Raw genomic sequence first — 19338 nt, forward strand, 5'->3', positions numbered from 1 at the left:
ACCTGTAAGTGTGACAGAACAATGAAATGACCTACTGATTTTAGTGAAACACCAGTCATTAGCCACATGAGCTCATGTGCATGGTCTGTGTGAAATGCGTGTTTCTGTGTGGATGTAAAGTTATAGTGATCCAGTGTATGGAGGGGCTTCCGCTGGAGAGAATACATCCCCAAGCAGCTGGAAAGATTTTTGCCTTGTTGTGGAGGAAGAATTCCTTGATGGTTTAGGTAAAAGAATGAATGCCGTACTTAGCGTTCCATCAGCAGCTGGTCAAGTAAGAAAAACATTGGGCATACCCAAAGGAAAATTAACAAATGCCATGGTATATTACAGTAACTTTCCTTGTGTTGAATTAAAAAATAAGGAGCCCAGGAGAAGGGGGAAAGAAACCTGATGAATTTGGACTCTGAATAAATCCCAAAGAAAGAGCTCCCCAGCGCTAGGCTTTTCCTGGGAGGACAGTCTGGCAGTGCAAAGGTTGCTGTTGTGCTGGGAAGACTGAAGCATCCTCCTGGTCAGTAAGATGCAGTATACAGTGGGGAAAAAAGTTAATCTCAGTTCTGCAACAGTATAGCCTTAGTTATTTTCATTTCTGGATATCTGTGTCTGGTAAACCTTTCATCCTTGGTCCTGTGGGTGTTTTTTTTGACCTTCTTGCTTTCATCTGAATTTGCCATGAGCAAGGGGTGATTTTTTTAAGGAAAGGACTAACATCAAGACACTCTGTCCCTTTGAGAATTGAAACAAGGGTATGGTAGCATTTGAATCAGAATGTGTCCTCACTTAAACTGTGAACTAGTTTACCATGTGGTGGTGCTACAGTCTGGAAGGAAGAAAATACTTTACTGACCATGGTTAATCAGCAACGTTCTTGAGGAAAGGAACTAAGGTACCAGGGATGGGCTCCAACTCATAAAATTATAGAATCTCAGAATGTCCTGAGTTGGAAGGGACTCACAAGGATCATCAAGTCCAACTCCTGTCCCTGCACAGGACAACCCCAAATTCACACCATGTCTCTGAGGGCATTGTCCAAGTGCTTCTTGAATAGCACTGGCCTTGGCACCGTGACTGCCTCCCTGGGGAGCCTGTGCCAGTGCTCCACCACCCTCTGGGGGAAGAACCTTTTCCAAATATCCAACCTAACCCTCCCCTGGCACATCTCCCTGCATTCCCTTGGGTCCTGTCACAAAAGCAACTGCATGTTGCTGCCTTTGTGCCTTGTTTTGCATTGGAAGGAAACCTTGGGGCACGGGCAGAGAATGAGGCGCAGCACACAGCGTGCTCTGATTGATCATGGGACAGGACTGAATGCCTGAAGTATCTCTGACTTCAGTTCCAACACAGCCTGTAAGACTTAAGTTTGCCTCTTAAGTCTGCTGACATTTTAATTTGTGATTAAGCACAATGCTGGGGAAAATCCTTTCTTGGGCAGTTGTTACTCATTAGACATTTGGGTAAAAAGGCCTCCTAACAATGTTACAAAAGATGTGTGAATCCATTTTGGCTCCTCTAGACACAGTATGTACCATATCTTATTTCTTGCTGTGCTGTGTTTTTCCAATGAGTGTTACAAAAGATTGAAAAAACTCCAGCTTTTTATATTCTGGAAGTCATTTAAAGGCCATGATTCAATATCTAAAACCGATAGGTTCAAAAGGAGAGAAAAAAAAAAGTAAATGTAGCATACGTAGAAAAATAAGTAACACCTGATTACGAAGAGGTAGTGATTAAGGAGTCACTTGTCCAGAAGAAAAAGTCTCTCAGGGTCTTCATCATCAGCATCCTCACCGTTGGAGCTTTTCTGTGGTCTCTGAGTCCAGACGTTGGTCAGTGGCTTGAGGGTCACCCAGCAGCCCTCGGGGCGGCGCAGTCCTGTCTGCACAGCTTTGTAGGAGACCTGCCGCTGGCGTTGGTGAGCGTGTGGCCCCGAGTCCCTGGGCAGCAGAAGTGAAGCTGTTTGACTGTGAATCACAGCATGTCAGCAGTTCTTAGATGAATTATTTAGTGATGGGTGTCTGTTATGTGTATTTGGTAGCTGTTTCGTTAATTCATTGTCAATTAATTGACCAATGTTAGTATTTATGCGTGTTTTATAAATACATTTATTTATATACTCCCTAAAGTTTTGTCAGCCTGCTGCTATGACAAGTCAGGTTAGGCCAACTGCAAGAATCAGAAGACATCTGTAGAACTATCGAGGCTGACTCTTAGGTTTTACAGAAGCTGCCAGTGATAGTCTAAGTTGTTGATAATAATATTTTAGATAAAAATGAGTGGGTTTTTTCCCCAGAAGTATGAACAAATGCAGCTGTTTGCCTGTTGGATCCTGCCCTGTCTCAGTCTCACTCTTCATTGAACTTATTTTTGAGTTTAACTCTGTCCTTTCTTGCACTGAAGTAGATCAGAGAAAGCTGTTAGATAACAGTATCTTTTTATACCTGTAAATATTTTTCTGTACATTTCATTGATATTAACACGGATACTGTGATAAAATGAAAAGTTGAACTGACCTTTCAGCCAAAATGAAAAACTATGAAATGTATCATGAGGAAGAGACCCTGCTCCCTCTGGCTTTTCCCTTCACGTTTTGATGCTCTCCACAGAACTCCAGAGCTTTTAGAAGGGTAGGCAGGATTTGACAATGGCAGCCTGACCAAGCTTTTGGGGAAAGGGACTGTAATACTCCTTAGGTGACCTCTTCTATCCCTGAGACCGATGAGTGTAAATCCTGCTGGACTTGCAGCAGCCTTCATGCAGTCAAGTACTGGAAACGGCTCTGCAAAGCCAGCTTGCAAGTGAACAGCTGTCATTTTATAGAAATAATGTAGATATATTGTTTCATTCCTTTTATTCTCTGGTGGTTAGGAAATGAAGGTGAGAGAGATCACCAATATTTGGACAGTATTAACTGTTTACACAAGGAGGGTTTGTACCACAGCACTGTAGCTTTTGGTTGACTAGTGCAGTATTTGTAACTGCAAGTCAGTCTGCCAATAATAGACAGATAGTAGCAGATGTTCCTGCTATATTATAACTCATTAGATGTTGGATTTAAGAGTAGTTCACCACAGCAGCAGGCTCCAAGACCGCTTTTTGTACCAAAGAAAAGAGTGCCAAAATTTGTATGAATGTATTTAGAGGAATATATAGCGGAGGGAGAAGTTAGAGCTTAAATGGGCAGGAAATGAAAAACACTGCAGATGGACTGTGTGATTTTGTGCTTATTTGCAAGGAATTGATTTCTCTAAGAGACTACAGAAGGAAGGTGACTTAAGTAGCTGGAAAACATGATACTATGTTTACTGGTTTTATAATTTATGGTAGTAGATCTGGCAAGTAACTGTATTTACATGCCAAGCTCATGAGAATGCTAGAAAGGACCAGTGCATTTGCACACAGCTTCAACTCCTACTGTAAAATTTTTGAGTGTTTAAATATGGAACTGAAGCAGCAGTAAAATATGAATCTGCACCGAGTGACATGTCCTTCAGTCTTGTTTGTTGTTTTTGAGGCCTTTGGTAAATGCTTTCCGTGGCATGTCTATAAATACTTCCCTGACATATTAACGCTCTGAGGAGAATCCTCACTGGCACTAATTAGTTTGCAAGCTGTGATGAAAGGCATATTCTGATTGTCACTGCTTGTTTAATGTCAGTTAGCTCACATCTGAATGATTAGTGCTATGTTTCTTTTATGAAGACCTGAATTTCACTTTTGCATGAGTGAGGAAATAATAATTGCCACTGGTTAAAGTCTGGTTTCTAAGACATGTATTTTACATCTTAGTTTTCTGTTAAAGGCTAATACAAGCTTTCCTGCAGCCAGCTGATGTGCCAAGTGACTTTTGGAGAAGACTAATGAGAGGTGGTGTATGATGTGCCTAGCCCCAGCAGTGGTATCAGGAGATATTGAGATTCAGATCTGTACTGCAGATGATTCCTCTGTTTTCTTTTTGGTCCTGGAGTGTAGTCATTTCCTACTAGGGCTTATTTCAGTAGTCACAGCTACCCACACAGTTCTGATTCAGCTGCTTTAGCCAGGAGTAAAGCCAACCCTTCATTTATTTTCCCACCTACCCCAAAGGGGAAAAAAGGCAAAAAGCAGCCTCATTCGCACCTACAGGCTTGAGATTAGTGTAGCCCGTATAGTTGTGTGAAGGAAGGAAGGAGGGTGTCTCTCAGGGAGGTGTTTTTGGAAGTGATATAGATGCAGGGGCATATGTAAGCATGACTTTTACAAACAGTTTGATTATTTATGGCCCTGAATTTCTAAAAGGATTGCGTTTCATTTGGATGCATCAGGTTAATCATAGAATGGCTTGGGTTGAAGGGGGCCTTTCAAGGCCATCTAGTCCAATCTGCAATGAGCAGGGACATCATCAACTGGATCAGGCTGCTCAGAGCCCCGTCCAGCCTGACCTTGAATGTTTCCAGCGATGGGGCATCAACGACCTCCCTGGGCAACCTGGGCCAGTGTTTCACCACCCTCATTGTAAAACATTTCTTCCTTATATCCAGTCTGAATCTACCCTCTTTGAGTTTAAAACCATTACCTGTTGTCCTATCACAGCATACCCTGCTAAAAAATTTGTCCCCATCTTTCTTATAAGCCCCCTTTAAGTACTGAAAGGCCGCAATAAGGTCTTTTCAAATATCATGGAGAGTGGCTTGGCAACTTGTCATGGTTTTAGCTGGGATGGAGTTAATTTTATTCACTGTAGCTGGCACAGTGCTGTGCTTTGGACTTAGTATGAAAATAATGTTGATAACACACTGATGTTTTAGTTGTTGCTGGGTAGTGCTTGTACTAGTCAAGGACTTTTCTTGCTTCCCATGCTTCGGGAAATGCCCTACCAGTTGCCATGGACTGATCCATAATGCATTGGAACAAGGTGGATCTCCCGAACACCTACAATACATTGCCCCACACAATGATGTCATCAATACAGGAGAAAAAGTTTTTAAGAAAGGGAAGAAAATAGTCCAAATCCTTCTGTAGGCTGGTTTTGCCATAAAACAAAGTAAATTTAAGAGACTTGTGGAAGAGATCTAGTTCTTAGGAATAAAATGGCAAGATGGGTGCCGTCAGATTCCAATGGATGTGATCAACAAAATAACAGCCATGTCTCCACCAGCTAGCAATAAGGAAACACAAGCTTTTTTTGGCATCGTGGGTTTTTAGAGAGTGCATATTCCAAATTATAGTCTGATTGTAAGCCCTCTCTATCAAGTGACCTGGAAGAAGAATGATTTCAAATGGGACCCTGAGCAATGGCAAGCCATTGAACAAGTGAAACAGAAGGTAGTTCATGCAGTAGCTCTTGGGTCAGTCTGGGCAGGACAAGCTGCAAAGAATGTGCTCTACACTGTGGCTGGGGAGAATGGCCCTACCTGGAGCCTCTGGCAGAAAGCACATGGGGAGACCTGGGGTCAACCCCTGGGGTTTTGGAGCCAGGGATACAGAGGGTCTGAGACCTGCTATACTCCAACTGAAAAAGAGATATTGGCAGCATAGGAAGGGTTTTGAGCTGCTTTGGAAGTGGTTGGTACCTAAGCACAGCTCCTCCTGGCACCCTGACTGCCATTGCTGGGCTGGATGTTCAAACAGAGGGTCACCTCTACACATCATGCAGCTGATGCTACGTGGAGTAAATGGGTTGCACTGATACCCAGCGGGCTTGAGTAGGAAACCCCAGTCGCCCAGGAATCTTGGAAGTGATTGTGGACTGGTCAGAAGGCAAAGATTTTGGCATATCACCAGAGAAGGAGATGACACATGCTGAAGAAGCACCACTGTATAACAAACTATCAGAAAATGAGAAGCAATTTTTCTTTTCAATGATGGGTCCTGTTGCGTTGCAGGAAAGCATCGGAGATGGAAGGCTGCTGCATGGGGTCCTATACGACAAGTAGCAGAAACTGCTGAAGGAGAAGGTGACTTGAGCCTGTTTCCAGAGGTAAAGGCCATCCAGCTGGCCTTAGACATCGCTGAATGGGAAAAATGGCCAGTGCTCTATCTCTGTACTGACTCATGGATAGTGGCAAATGCCTTGTGGGACTGGCTGCAGCAGTGGAAGCAGAACAACTGGCAGCGCAGAGGCAAACCCATCTGGGCTGCCACATTGTGGCAAGATATTGCTGCCCAGGTAGAAAACCTGGTTGTGAAAGTACATCATGTGGATGCTCACAGCCCGAGTTGGGCCACTGAAGAACATCAAAACAACCAGCAGGTGGATCAGGCTGCTAAGACTGAAGTGGCTGAGGTGGATCTGGGCTGGCAACATAAGGGTGAATTGTTTCTAGCTCGGTGGACCCATGACACCTCAGGCCATCAAGGAAGAGATGCAACATACAGATGGTCTCGTGATCGAAGGGTGGATTTGACCAAGGATGCTATTGCACATGTTATCGATGAATGTGAAACGTGTGCTGCAATCAAGCCAGCCAAGCAGGTAAAGCCTCTGTGGTATGGGGGGGCGATGGCTGAAATACAAATATGGGCAGGCTTGGCAGATTGACTATATGACACTCCCACAAACCAGTCAAGGCAAGCACCATGTGCTTGGAATGGTAGAAGGAATCACCGGCTGGTTAGAAACATATCCCATGCCCATGCCACCACCTGGAATACTATCCTGGGCCTGGAAAAACGAGGTCTGTGGCAACATGGCACCCCAGAGAGAACTGAGTCAGACAACAGGACTCATTTCCAAAACAAGCTCATAGACACCTGGGCCAAAGAGCACGGCATTGAGTGGGTGTATCACATCCCCTATCACGAACCAGCCTCTGGGAAAAGCGAAAGATACAGTGGACTATTAAAGACTACACTGAGAGCAATGGTGGGGTAGAACATTTAAACACTGGGATACACATTTAGCAAAAGCCACATGGTTAGTCAACACTAGGGGATCTGCCAATCGAGCTGGCTCTGCCCCATCAGAACCCTTACGTACTGTGGAAGGGCATAAAGTCCCTATAGTGCACATAAAAAATATTCTGGGGAACACAGTCTGGGTTATTCCTGCCTCAGGCAAAGGCAAACTCATTTGTGGGATTGCTTTTGCTCAAGGACCTGGGTGTAGTTGGTGGGTGATGAAGGAGGATGGAGGAGTCTGGTGTGTGCCTCAAGGGGATTTGATTTTGGGTGAAAACAGCCAATGAACCGAATGGTATGCTGTTAATTGCTAGATAATGTTGTATGTCATCACTACTATGGTTGCTATATTGTAGCTACCCCTTAAGTATTGGTACACGGTGATGAGATCCCCTCTTGAGCCTTCTTTTCTCAAGGCTGAACAAACCCAGTTCTCCCAGCCTATCCCCTCGTATAGCAGCTTCCCAGTCCTCTGATCATCTTGGTGGCCCTTCTCTGCACCCCTTCCAGCCTGTCCACATCCTTTTTTGTATAGCAGGGACCAGAACTGTACACAGTACTCCAGGGGTGGTCTGACAAGCGCTGAGTAGAGTGGGATAATGACTTCTTTCTCTCTGCTGGCGATGCCCTTTTTGATGCAACCCAGCACCCTGTTGGCCTTCTTGGCCGCAGCAGCACACTGTTTGCTCATGTTGAGCTTCCTGTCCCCCAGGACCCCCAGGTCCCTTTCCACAGAGCTGCTCCCCAGCCAGGTGGATCCCAGTCTGTGCTGCACTCCCGTATTGTTTTCCCAGGTGCATGACCTTACACTTGTCCTTGTTGAACTTCATAAGGTTATTCTTGGCCCGCTCTTCCAGCCTATCCAGATCTTCCTGCAGAGCAGCTCTCCCTTCTGGAGTGTCTACTTCCCCGCTCAATTTGGTGTCATCTGCAAACTTCATCAGGCTACACTTGATGCCGTTATCCAGCTCACTTATGAAGATGAATAACATTGGGTTATTACCTGCCTTAAGAAGTGGTGAAGGGTATAGAAATTTCTGACAAACACATGGAGACGAGTGAAGAAGGGGGTCCAGCAGAGAGGTAGGAACCCTGTTAACACAACTTCTTGGGTTTTTTCTACTGCTTTTCTCTAACTTCTACTGGTTTTCACTCTTTGCTTCCCTTTTGTGGTCAGGAGTGACTTAGAGGCAGTAGTGACTAGACAAATAATGGTGTGGGTGCAGGGCCCTGTCGAGTCCTAGCTGTGCCCTGGACATCATGTGCCTTCAGAAAGGTCTGTAGAAATATGCTTTGTGGCTGCCTTTGGCCACTTCATATCTCACGTGAACCATAAGCAAAGATCCTTCCATTGCTTCTTAGAAACTGAAGGTACAGCTAGCATGTCTCCAGCAGCAATGGAGCTGTACTGGCTGATACTGGATGCCTTTGCTATTGCTCTTGCATTAAGCATGACTCTTCCATCTGGGAATTAATGAAAAAGAACTTTTTTTCTCCTCTCTTTAACATACTGTTGGCAAAAAGCCTTGGGAGAGCAAGTTTTCTGCAAGCAATTTTGGTGTGATTTCCTTGGATACTAAATAACCTTCTAAGATCTGCTTTTAAACTAGAACAAAATTATTTGAATTCTCCTTTTGTCAGTTGTTATAGATGTTGAAGTGTGGTGCTCGGGCTGAGTGTAGAAATTTATTTGCAGAGAATATTTTTTTTTTGTACTTTTGTATTTCATATAAAGAACACACATTGCATTTGGCTCATAATTTCCATTTATTATCAAAATGTTTTTATCAGATGACAAACTCAGAAAGCTAAAAGGAACATAGGTTTTTAAATATACCTATTTGTTGTAGCAGTCATCTGAGGTATCTGGTACTTCTTTTTGGAAATCTGTTTGCTTTGATATACAAAGCAGTAAGTTCCTTTGCAATCTGCATGAGGATGTTTAATACATATCATTGCAGATTTAAAGCCTTTTACCTTCTTAAAGCTCCATTCTTGCAACCCGCTGTGCAGCTTTACTGATGTGAGGACTGACATCGATCAGAACATGTACAAATTATGTGCAGGATCAGATTTTAAACACTGAGAAAGTCAGCCTGAAGACTCGAATATTGGTATCCTCCATTGGAGAGCTCAGTTTTGTAGGCTTCGTCTTAATGCCTAATGCCATGCTTTACTCAGAATTCCCAGTTCTATGCAGCCACTGATAAAATATATTACAATACTTCAAGTCAAAAGTGTAGCTCAGATTTAAATATAAAACCTATGATTTATACATTACTAGAAAATTTTAAAAAGACCAACTTTAGAGAAAGCAAGAAAAAGCTTAGAAAACTGTGAAAGGGTCTTTGATCACAGTCTTACAGATTATTTGTCCAACAGTTAATAAATTACTTACTATTTCAGTTTGGCTGGAAAGGAGTAAATAAACTGCTGTAAATAGTGACTTCAGATAATACACACTGGAATAATTAGTGAGAAGTTACTTAATTACAGCAGGCCTTTGGACTCCTCTTGTATAAAATGGTTTCAAGTAAAAGTGAAAACATTTGGTAGAACAGACTAATCATAACAGCAGAGGGTACAAAGTCTGACACTTAGGATATAAACCATTGTCTCATTATCATGTTATGATGTCTAAAACTGTGTGTTACTTAAATATTTCCTTCCTCCGCTTGAGCAGAAATATGTTTTCACTGACCAGTGGGAGATAATGTGTTATACTTTGACAATTTAAAATAAATCCAAAAAGCCACTGGCCAGTGGGGAACAGGATTAACTACAAGTGAAATGTTACTGCACACTGTCAAGTGATTTAGATTCTACAGGGTTCAGTGATAGGAAAAGCAGCCGATCAGCTACAGCAGATAATTACTGCATTGTCATTTGTCCTTCATTTGATGTTTTGATTTTTTTATTTTTGCCTGTTTACTAAGAATTACAGTGACCACTCTAGCACATTTCCCTCAGTTTTTTTCCCTCTTCCCCTGCTCAAAATTAGTTCAAAATTTCTTTTTTTCTGGAAAGCTTCTCAAGACACAAGGTTTACAGTCCCATCACCAAACTCGGCACTTTTCAGCAGGATCCATGTAGTTTGTGTTGGTGCATGAAAAGGCTTCAGAAAACTCCGGAGAGTTTTGCAATGATCCTATGACCCTTTAAAACAAAAAACACAACATCTTGTCATTGTTACTTGCCTTTGTTTAAAGCCAACAGATGGCTGACATTTTGTAACTTCTTTTTTTGCAACACCTCAAAACACTGTGGGAAACTCTGTGTTTTGGAACTCTGACTATTGCTTCCCTTTCACCTCAAGTGGCTGTATTTTCTCTTTTCAGTTCATATGGTCCCTACTGCAACTTCCCAAAATATACGACCTGTCCCTTCTTCATCACTGGCTTTCACAAAACTTCCATTTATTTCACTCGGAACATGATTATTGCTTGTCATTAGTTTTCACTGAGATTTTTTTCAGCTATGTTTTGCTGACAAGTTTCTTGGTAAAGGGAGAACAAGACCCTGAGGTAGAGGACTGCAGTGTAACTTCTCAACTCAATGAATGTCCATTTACATTTTTACCCCAATCAAGTTTTAACTAAGAACATAGTGCTTCTCTGGGCATTCTCCACAAATGTTCTAGTGAATGAGTTTCCTGAAAAAAAGTCTCATACAAAGAACAGCTTCGAAGTGAATATGAGGACATTCAAGCTAAAGCAGGTCTGATAGGTGTAATTGTGAACATATGTGAATCTATCTGCTAGGAGTTGCTCATTCCTTCAGGAATGGAAATACAGCATGCACATACCTAGGCAGGAAAACAATGTCAGCTTCAAATGTCAAGTACAGATACTGGTGCACAGTGATCGTGGACCAGGAATTATCTGAAGAACTGTTTTTTTGAGTAATTTATGATTATTCTGTGAATAATCTTAATCATTAGATTCAACAGGACCAGGAGGTGTCCACAGAAGTCGAGGTGTAGTTCAGCAGCTGACACCTGCAACAATTTCACTGTCTCTACAAGACCAAAAGCAAGACTATTTGCCAATTGGTCTCAGGAGCCAGCAGCAGCACAGAGAAATGATTACCAAAAAAAAAGTGATCTAGCAGCGCTTCATTGGTCTTAAGGACTAGAACTGCTAAAACAGGATTTTGCCAGAAACAGAGCACAACATGTTTTTGTGTAACAAAACTCTAAATACACTTGTTATTAACAAACAGCTGAAACAGCAGTGGGCTAACAATCCTGCTTCATTTACTTATATCCCCAGAACTACAGGGCTTTGGTACACAAGCAGGGCTTGACCTGTATCTGTTATTGTGCTTGCTATGTTTTAATTTTGCATGTTAATGCTTGGATACGGATTCCCTTTTGCCTGCCTTTGACAATTACCTGGTCTAAGGCACCTTTCTGTTAACTTATTTTTCTAGTGGACTAAAGATACCTGTCCTGAAGTGTTTGCCCAGGACTCAGAGTTATTAGCCCATGGACTAATATTGTACTATGCAATTAACAAATTTTATGAAGAGGTGCCTGTCCTACCTGCAAGGAGAAATAGCCTGCAGTTAGTGTAGCAGGTGTTAAAAGAAACCACAAAAACCCCCACCCCTCCCAAATTAAAAAAAAAAGGCACTTTGGGAGCCATCGTGATATTTCAATACTATGTCATTAGGCAGTAATTTTGTGGGTATGTCTCGTTTATTGAAATGCTTTTGATTTTAGAGCTCTTAGGAGGGCCTTATTCTGAAAGGCATTTCCCAGTCTAAAAATGTTAGTATGATTTCTCATTAATACTTGTGTAATTCCATATAAAATTTATCTAGCCTTTCATACTGATGTAAAAACAGCACAATACATGATGTAATATACCCAAAATATACACAAATGCTGAACTAGTGAACTTCAAAGGACTCGTGACTCATACAAATTATATATGCAAAGAGGAGGTGCAGTTCTGAACAACTGCTGCAGAGCCTCATTAGCATTGCAACCAAATTCAGCTGGTCGTAGGACCCGATGCATAAACCGCCTCCGGGAGAGATCTGCGGATAGCACAAAAACCACCCACAGGGAAATGCCAGTCAAGTACCAATTGAAGCAACACTCGCTGCTTTCACGAAATGTTTGGGTATGTGGGATAAACAAAATAATTCTTCAGTGAAAAGCCACTGAAAGCGAGATACTGGAATTAATGTACAGAATTGTATTGGGAGAGAAATCAGCTACTGTGTGCGTGAATCCTGGAGGTGACGCAGCCTTTCAAAGCTAACAGAGATGTCATGATGTCTGACATTACTACTTGATCTCATAGCATTTGACCAGAGTTATTAGAGCAAAAGCATTGTTACACTACTGATGAATAGGTTGCTCTGACTTAAAAGAAAAGACCCTAGTCTAGCCCAAAGACTTCCACCCTGTACAGCCAAGTTTCCTGCACTTGACTGTGCTGAATTCAAACCCTCCTATTCCTGGGAAGGCTGACTGGGAAGGCAGAAAATACAAACTTGCTTATTGCCTCACAGCATGCAGGTTTGCTACTGACTGAGGGGCAGTGATCTTCCCCCTAAAACTCAGTTCTGTTACTCTTGCAAGAGAGAAGAAATAGTGACCTTGTGTGACACCTGGGACACAGTGGAGCCCCAGTTCTGGGCTGCAGGTGTTATGAGTAATGCTGTTAACGTAACAGCAAAGACAGGCCAATCCACTCTGTTGGAACAGAAGAACGTCTTTCTAGCTGTAGATGGCAAAGACTATCAACAGAAGGTCACTTCTCTCTCATGTCAGTATTGCTGTTCAGAGAAGGTGAATTCTTCTTCATTCCCGGAAGACTAAAATCCTTGCACGCCATAGATTAACTGGAGATTTTACTTGTGACTTTAGTGGAGGACAGAAGTCCAGCCATAGCCTTTGGTCTTTACGAGAATCCTATCAGGAGCTATTGCGGGAGCCAGGGGACTTCGGAAGAGCACTGGATTCCAGACACAGCCACTGGGACTCTGCTGTAGCAATCATGCACATCTGGTAACAGCCAGGTGATGGTTTGTGTCCTGTGATGACAACTGTTCAAAGCTTCTCAATAGGGCGGAGAGAATTAAGCTGTATTGTCTCAAGGGTGAGGACAACTTCCCCACAGCCTTATTCTGCCTGTGGAGCTTCCTGGGAAGGACTGGTTTCTGTCAGCACAGAGCTATGCTAGGGCTGCGAGGTCTAGTGGGACAGTCTGTCTTTCTCTCTTTTAACCATCTCCAGTATGCTATGTCTATAGAGATGTACATACCTAAATCTACCCTAGTAAGTGCAACCTAGCCTTCTGTATAGTTTTTAAAAGTCTATAGCTAAAAACTGTGTTGCACATAGGAATTGCACTGAATATTATTATAAACGCTGACCTGAATTTGCCTGGGCTGTGCACATCAGTTTTGATGGAGTTCACAGCATATTCTGGTCTGTATGTTCCACACCATACCTACACACATAACAAAGAAAAGCATTTGTTAGCCATAAGGTTGTTCAGGAAGAGACCTGCTGTCATTACACTATGAAATATTTAATGTTGTGAGAATAAATTTCACATTAGAACATAGAGGAAAAAAAAAATACTGTTGTCCCCAAAGGCACTTGGGTACAAGAAACTGTCTACCAGACTTACTTGTGGATTAATTTGTTTATTTAGAGAAGATAAAAATTACCTAACAAGGATTTATTTTCACTACTTTGTAGTTACTTACTTTGTAGTGTAGTGTTTGCTCAGTTTAGCCACTTTGCCAGCTCTTAGAAAAACTGTGAAAGTCAGCCTATTGTTTCTGGCTTACTGTTAAACTGTAACTCAAAGTGGTTTTCAAAGCCTTCAGTCAAGAAGTATAGAATACCTGTGCGAAGTTCAGAAAAAACAGCTGCTTATGGCTCATTTTGAGACCAGGAAGAAGTTTTTCTTTTCCATGCTTTTTCACAAAGTTTTGATAGGCCTGTAGAATGAATTGAATAGAAATGTTAAAACTTCCAGCCCAGACAGTCAAAATGAAATGATGAAAGGAGAAACACGGGTTCTTTGACATAACTAATCTTGGACTACCTTGGCCATCCATCTTACCACATGCAACCTTTAAGCAAAAAAAGACAGGGCTGTTTCTTAGCATTCTAATACCAGTGGCCTGACTGAATCAAGACACTTTACTCAGTGAATGGGCTTTACAGTTGTATTTTCACCAGATTTAGTGAAGCTGCCCAACTTATATTGGAATAAATGGTAGGAGAAAGAGGCTTAAAGGAGGCAATTTATTGTAGCAAAAAAAAGCCAAGGCTAATGGAATAATTTCAGTAAGATGGGGGTACACCCAGACAAAAAGATCTTTGCATAACTATGCACCTTTTTACATGGGAAGAAAATAAGAACGCAAAGTAGGACAGTTGTGTTCTGAAATGCAGTAGCTACAGAGAGTTAGTACTATTTTTCAGCAAGCTTTATAATAATTAATGTATTAAATTCCATTGGACTGTTACATATTTACCTAACAAATCCTTTCACAGGATTAATTAAGGACTGCATAAAGCAAGGCGGTTGTGTGTTAAAAAAGTAGAGTATGTTCTGTAACGGAAATGACTCTGAAATTCTCTGACATCAGCTGAGGGGAAGGTGTAGTCGGGCATCAGCAAGCTCTGTGCTAAACCAGCCTCCAAATCATCGCGGTTCAGAGCTGTCTGTATAAAGGTTCAGTCGCAGCAGCTCTGTCTCCTGCAGGTTCTGTAGGTCAGGCATTACTGCCAGTTACCCTCAATATGTACTTTGCGTGGTAAAGATCCATACGGGCAAGCATGCGGCTGTGCTGCTTTCTAAGGCACAGTCTCAAAATGAGCATACCTGAGGTGTCTCACATGATTTGGGGATTCCCTGTGTGTGGATCCCTGGCTAAGTAACTGTGCTGGGCAAACCAGCCTGCCTCTGCTCAGAGAGGCACAAGTCATCTCCAAGACAATCAAGATGTGATCAGAGGATTCATTCCTCCCCCATTTGTTCACCTTTCCCTCTTCTTCTTTCTGTTAGACTTGAGAGATGTGGGGTGAAAAGCTTCAGCTGTGGAAAAAAATCATTCTTCTCTCTGGTTCTACAGAACATGTGTATTTGCTATCCTGTTTACAGGATTTTTCTTCCTCTCAAATGTTTATCACATAAATGTATTTCATATTTTTTTGCCAACTACTGGGTTAGAGTCTAAAATAACACACTTATGGTAAGATATGCTTTCCCTTTATACGATGCAGAGTTCCAGGATCCAATTTTACTACCACAAAACTGATTCTGCAGGGAGAAGAAATCACTTTATCAATTTTCTAATGTTGCATTATGAAAAGTAGATTTTTTTCATTGTGATTTTGTTGATTATTTTTTTCTTTTCAAACATTGCAGAAGACTTTAAAACCTTCCCATGGTAAGAACAGCCTTCATGTTTCTTATGATGACCATGTGTCACACAATGTGTTGTTAGTATATCATTACTGATAGAAAGATGGTGGCAAATTGGAGAAATGTTCTGACTAAAGTCAGTGCCAAGCTACTGCACGAGTAAAGCCAATCAGCTGCACAAGTGCAAGCTGAGGAATGAGCGGTTAACCCATCTACGGAAAAGGCTCCGGGAGTTTTAGTGGATAACAAGCTGAACAAGAGCCAGCAGTGCCATGGTACTGCAAAAAGGCAAGTGCCATACTGGGATGTATAAACAGGAGTGGCTTATGTAAGATACATGAAGTAATCCTTCTACTCTACTTGGCAGTGGCCAGGTCTCAGCTGGAGCACTCTGTCCAGTTTTGGGCACTGCACTTCAGGAAAGATGTGGACCAACTGGAGAGAGCCCAGAAGAAAGCAGCAAGAATGAGCAGAGGTCTAGCAAACATGACCTATGAGGAAAGATTGAAAGAATTGGGTTTGTTTAGTCTAAAGAAAAGAAGTCTGGGCCTTCAAGTATGTGACAGCCTTCAAGCCTTCAAATACATAAAAGATCGCAGAAACAGAACAGATTGCTTTCTTGAAAGCAAAGACAGGATGGCACTCAAACTGCAGCAAGGACGTAGCAGAACTTCTATTACAGTATGTTTGAATCATACAGAAGTAGTTGATTCTACCCGCGAGGGGGTGGGGGAGGGGCGTGGTCTAGATGACCTTTCAATATTCCTTTTGGACCTCTTTTTACTATTTACATGATATCTTAATATTTATGAATATTTAATTCTTTTTTTTGGGGTAATACTTCTGACCTTCTACTTTTTCTCTGGCTACTCCCATTCATTTCAGAAAGAGTAACCCCTTTCATGGGTTCGTAGTTGTTTTTTTAAATGCACAAATGTTCCAGTAACTGAAGATCAGGCTAATCTAATATGCCGTACTGACGCCTCTTTTAGGCTTCCAGATAATTCTTTAAATTCACATTAATAATTGTATTTGTCCTCAAACATTAATATTCCTAGTGAAGTAAGTGTTGCTGATGGCTTGCTTTGCAGAAGCTGTGGTAACAGCTTTGAGAAGTGTGAGTTGGGCCACACATGCCAGCAGGCACTTTGTGGAGGAATGGCAGCACGCCAGTTGTCATGTGTTGAATGTTTTGCCATAGAATGAGGTGTTCAGGGAAGGAGAGGGAGGATCATGTTATTAAGGCCTGCAACCATCAGATTTGCAAGTAACAAGAAAAGTTCATAGAGAAGCCGGCTTGCTTCTCACCTCCCAACCTGCATTCACAAAGACCTCACCTCTGCTTCTTTTACTTTCAGCCTTCACGTTGGCCGATCTGAGGAGTTAAGTATCTATTTCAGGAAGAGAATGGAAGCAAAGCCAAAAAACACACCAGCTCCCATGCCAGGTTGAGCGCAAGGAGTCCAAATGTCACTGACATCTTTGGTTACCTGTCCAGGTGACCTAAGTCACTTGAGCAAAGATTATATTTTGAACAGTTTTTTGATCAGTGAATAGCCTTTTATGTAGGCAGAGACTGTTTATGGGACAGAAGAAAGCCATTCTGTCCCTCCTTCCTGGCATAAAAAAAGCTGGTGAAGACAGCCAGAGGCAGACAGCTGCTCGGTATCACCAGTTTAGTTAGGTGATGGTCCAAGAGTGATTCATTATATGTTTTCATTGTGTAAATTCCCTATTCACAAAAGAAAAAAAAAAAAAAATAGAGAAAGAAGTCAGCTGAAAAAGTGCACTAGGAACAGATAGTATGTACCCTGAAATAATTAACAGGATGAAAGAAATGCAACAGCTGGTCAATAGTTTTAAACCATGCTTTGATGACGCAGTCAGTATGGTCCTGTCCGTAACAGAAAAAAAAATGTTTCTTCTTCAAAGGCTCTGACATTAATTCTCTTAACCTATGATGGTTTCAGCTAAAATAGAAAAATGGATGCTGCTTACCTTATATGCTTGTCTAATACCCCCATTATCAGCAATGTTTTCTCCTAGTGTGTTGATTCCACTCAGCTGCAAAATAGAAAGGAAAAGTACAGTTTTCTGAAAAGAAGAGCTTACCCAGGACCTGTAATGCCAACCTTTGTGCATTTTTCACTTTTTAAAGGCAAAAATTCCCTTAAAATCTGATGTTTTAGCAGAAGATTATGTTAACATCTCTAAAAAGTCTTTGCCTCCCCTGCCTCAAAATCATGCAGATACTATCATTTTCCCCAGTCCTCTTCCTTCCCCTACAGGCAGCTTTCTAGGCTCTTGTATCTCTTTTAAGCAGATTTTCTGATGCTGAGTCATTTTTCATTCATTCTTCCCATTTTCGCCATGTCCTTAACCCTCAGCTTCTTACTGCAGTCCCAATTAGAGGAAGCAGGCAGAATCTGTCTGTGCAGCCTACGAAACAAGTAAGAACCCAAACTCCAAATAGTTGAAATTATCCGTTAACACACATCAGCAAATCTGCTGGAAAGTCAGAGTTTTCCTGTATATTAGGCAAGTTAGGTAGCTCTTCGGTAGTGAGATACACAGAAGATATCCAGCTGGTATAGTATTTGTAAGTCAGTGAAGTATCACTAAGAATGATGAAGCTTTGGTAATGAAGAATCTGTAATTTTATTTTTAAAACATTATATTTTTAACCTTTAACCCAAGATATTGGGCTATGATATTCAAAGCTGCAAAACTTAGAACCATCATTAGATTGAATTTAATGTGTGAAAAAAATAGCAGAAAAATATGTTGAAATATTATTCTCTATTTTTAATGGTCTCTCTGTGAGTCCCAACAGTTTAACACACAGATTAGGAAAACCTCAGGGCTGGAAGTTTTATCTTTTCTCTATTCTGTATGACAGAACATACTGTCAGCTTCTAAAAGAACCAGACAGCAGTAGTCAGAGAAATAGCCTCTTGTAAGTGCCTTCTCATTCCCACTTAACTCTAGGAGGTCCCATCCAAGAGAAATTTTGTTCCTTTCAGAAAAGCAGGTGGCGGCACAGTTCAATGCCGCATGTGGTTATCCAGTGGAGTCCAAAATAAACAAGGTGGATGTTAAAAGCAAGCGGACTTCCACAGGGCAATGCAACTGAATGCTCCTGTAGTAAACTGCTTTGCTTTTTTAATGGGCAGCAATGGTCCAGGGGCTGACACTCACTTGCCATGTCACTTGCCACGTGGAAGATGCAGGAGTGTTAACTAAAACCTGCACTGGTGCAATATGTACCTTGGCTGACAGAATGATGGCTGCTCTGCTAGTAACTGTGGTTGAAATTTGCTCTCTGTAGCTTTGAAATATGTGCACTGCCAGCCTGGGACAGTAAAATCCCTACGGCAGCAGGGTGGGAGCAGCGTGATGATGGTTAAAGTGTCTCTAGATTATTAAAGCTGGGTTGTGTACTAGAGGCAATGTAGGTGCATTAGCAGAGCATTTGCTCACCCCCAAAGTGACATGCTTTGAAGTGCTGTGTTACATACACAGGGCTGTCTCCTTCCAGTGGCAGTTTTGCAGCTTGCATTTAATAGAAACAGGACTGGTCTCCTGTTCAGTGTGAGTAATTATAATATAACTGTCACCTGTTTCTGTGAGTTAATGGAATATTGATCATGTGGGGGACACAGAACAGACCTGATCCTGCTAACTGTTCTCGTGAAATTAGGGCTTCCAGACACAGAGACTACACTGAATGCCTAATAATTCTAACTGCAGACTGCTATAAATGCAGTCACATTTAGATTGCCTGCCTCCCCTGAATCTGCATGTCATCTTTTACTCTCCCACTGTACCCTGATTCTTCTCAGACCTTCTTGCTCTGTAGTCCAGATGTTTGTCCTGGGAAAAGAGCAAGAAACTTCTGAGTGAAGGAAAGCAGCAGGTAGCACTTGTTTTGATGGGAATAATATTATTTGTGCATCAAGATTTGGGAAAATGAGGTTCAAACTTCCAAATTCTTTATTCTGTTGCTTTGTGGAATTAAAAAAGAACCTCTGAGGGCCCAAAAGGCTTCTAGGACTGC

The 19338-nt window shown here is 41.8% G+C and overlaps 1 protein-coding gene across 3 annotated transcripts in view; it reads right to left on the bottom strand.

The window, feature by feature from the left end:
* Positions 1-8624: 8624 nt before the first annotated feature.
* MME (membrane metalloendopeptidase) overlaps positions 8625-19338 on the bottom strand; it is a 49467-nt gene continuing 38753 nt past the window's right edge. For all 3 annotated transcript variants that reach the window (XM_075098640.1, XM_075098639.1, XM_075098638.1), the window contains exons 20-23: positions 17280-17345; positions 13750-13845; positions 13270-13346; positions 8625-10035 (exon numbers count right to left, since the gene is read on the bottom strand). In XM_075098640.1, the coding sequence (XP_074954741.1) occupies positions 9936-10035; positions 13270-13346; positions 13750-13845; positions 17280-17345 (339 nt within the window). In that variant the 3' untranslated portion in view covers positions 8625-9935. The remainder of the gene's footprint in view (positions 10036-13269; positions 13347-13749; positions 13846-17279; positions 17346-19338) is intronic.

This window comes from Phalacrocorax aristotelis, chromosome 7 (assembly GCF_949628215.1).
Source record: "Phalacrocorax aristotelis chromosome 7, bGulAri2.1, whole genome shotgun sequence".
NCBI classification, from domain to species: Eukaryota; Metazoa; Chordata; class Aves; order Suliformes; family Phalacrocoracidae; genus Phalacrocorax; species Phalacrocorax aristotelis.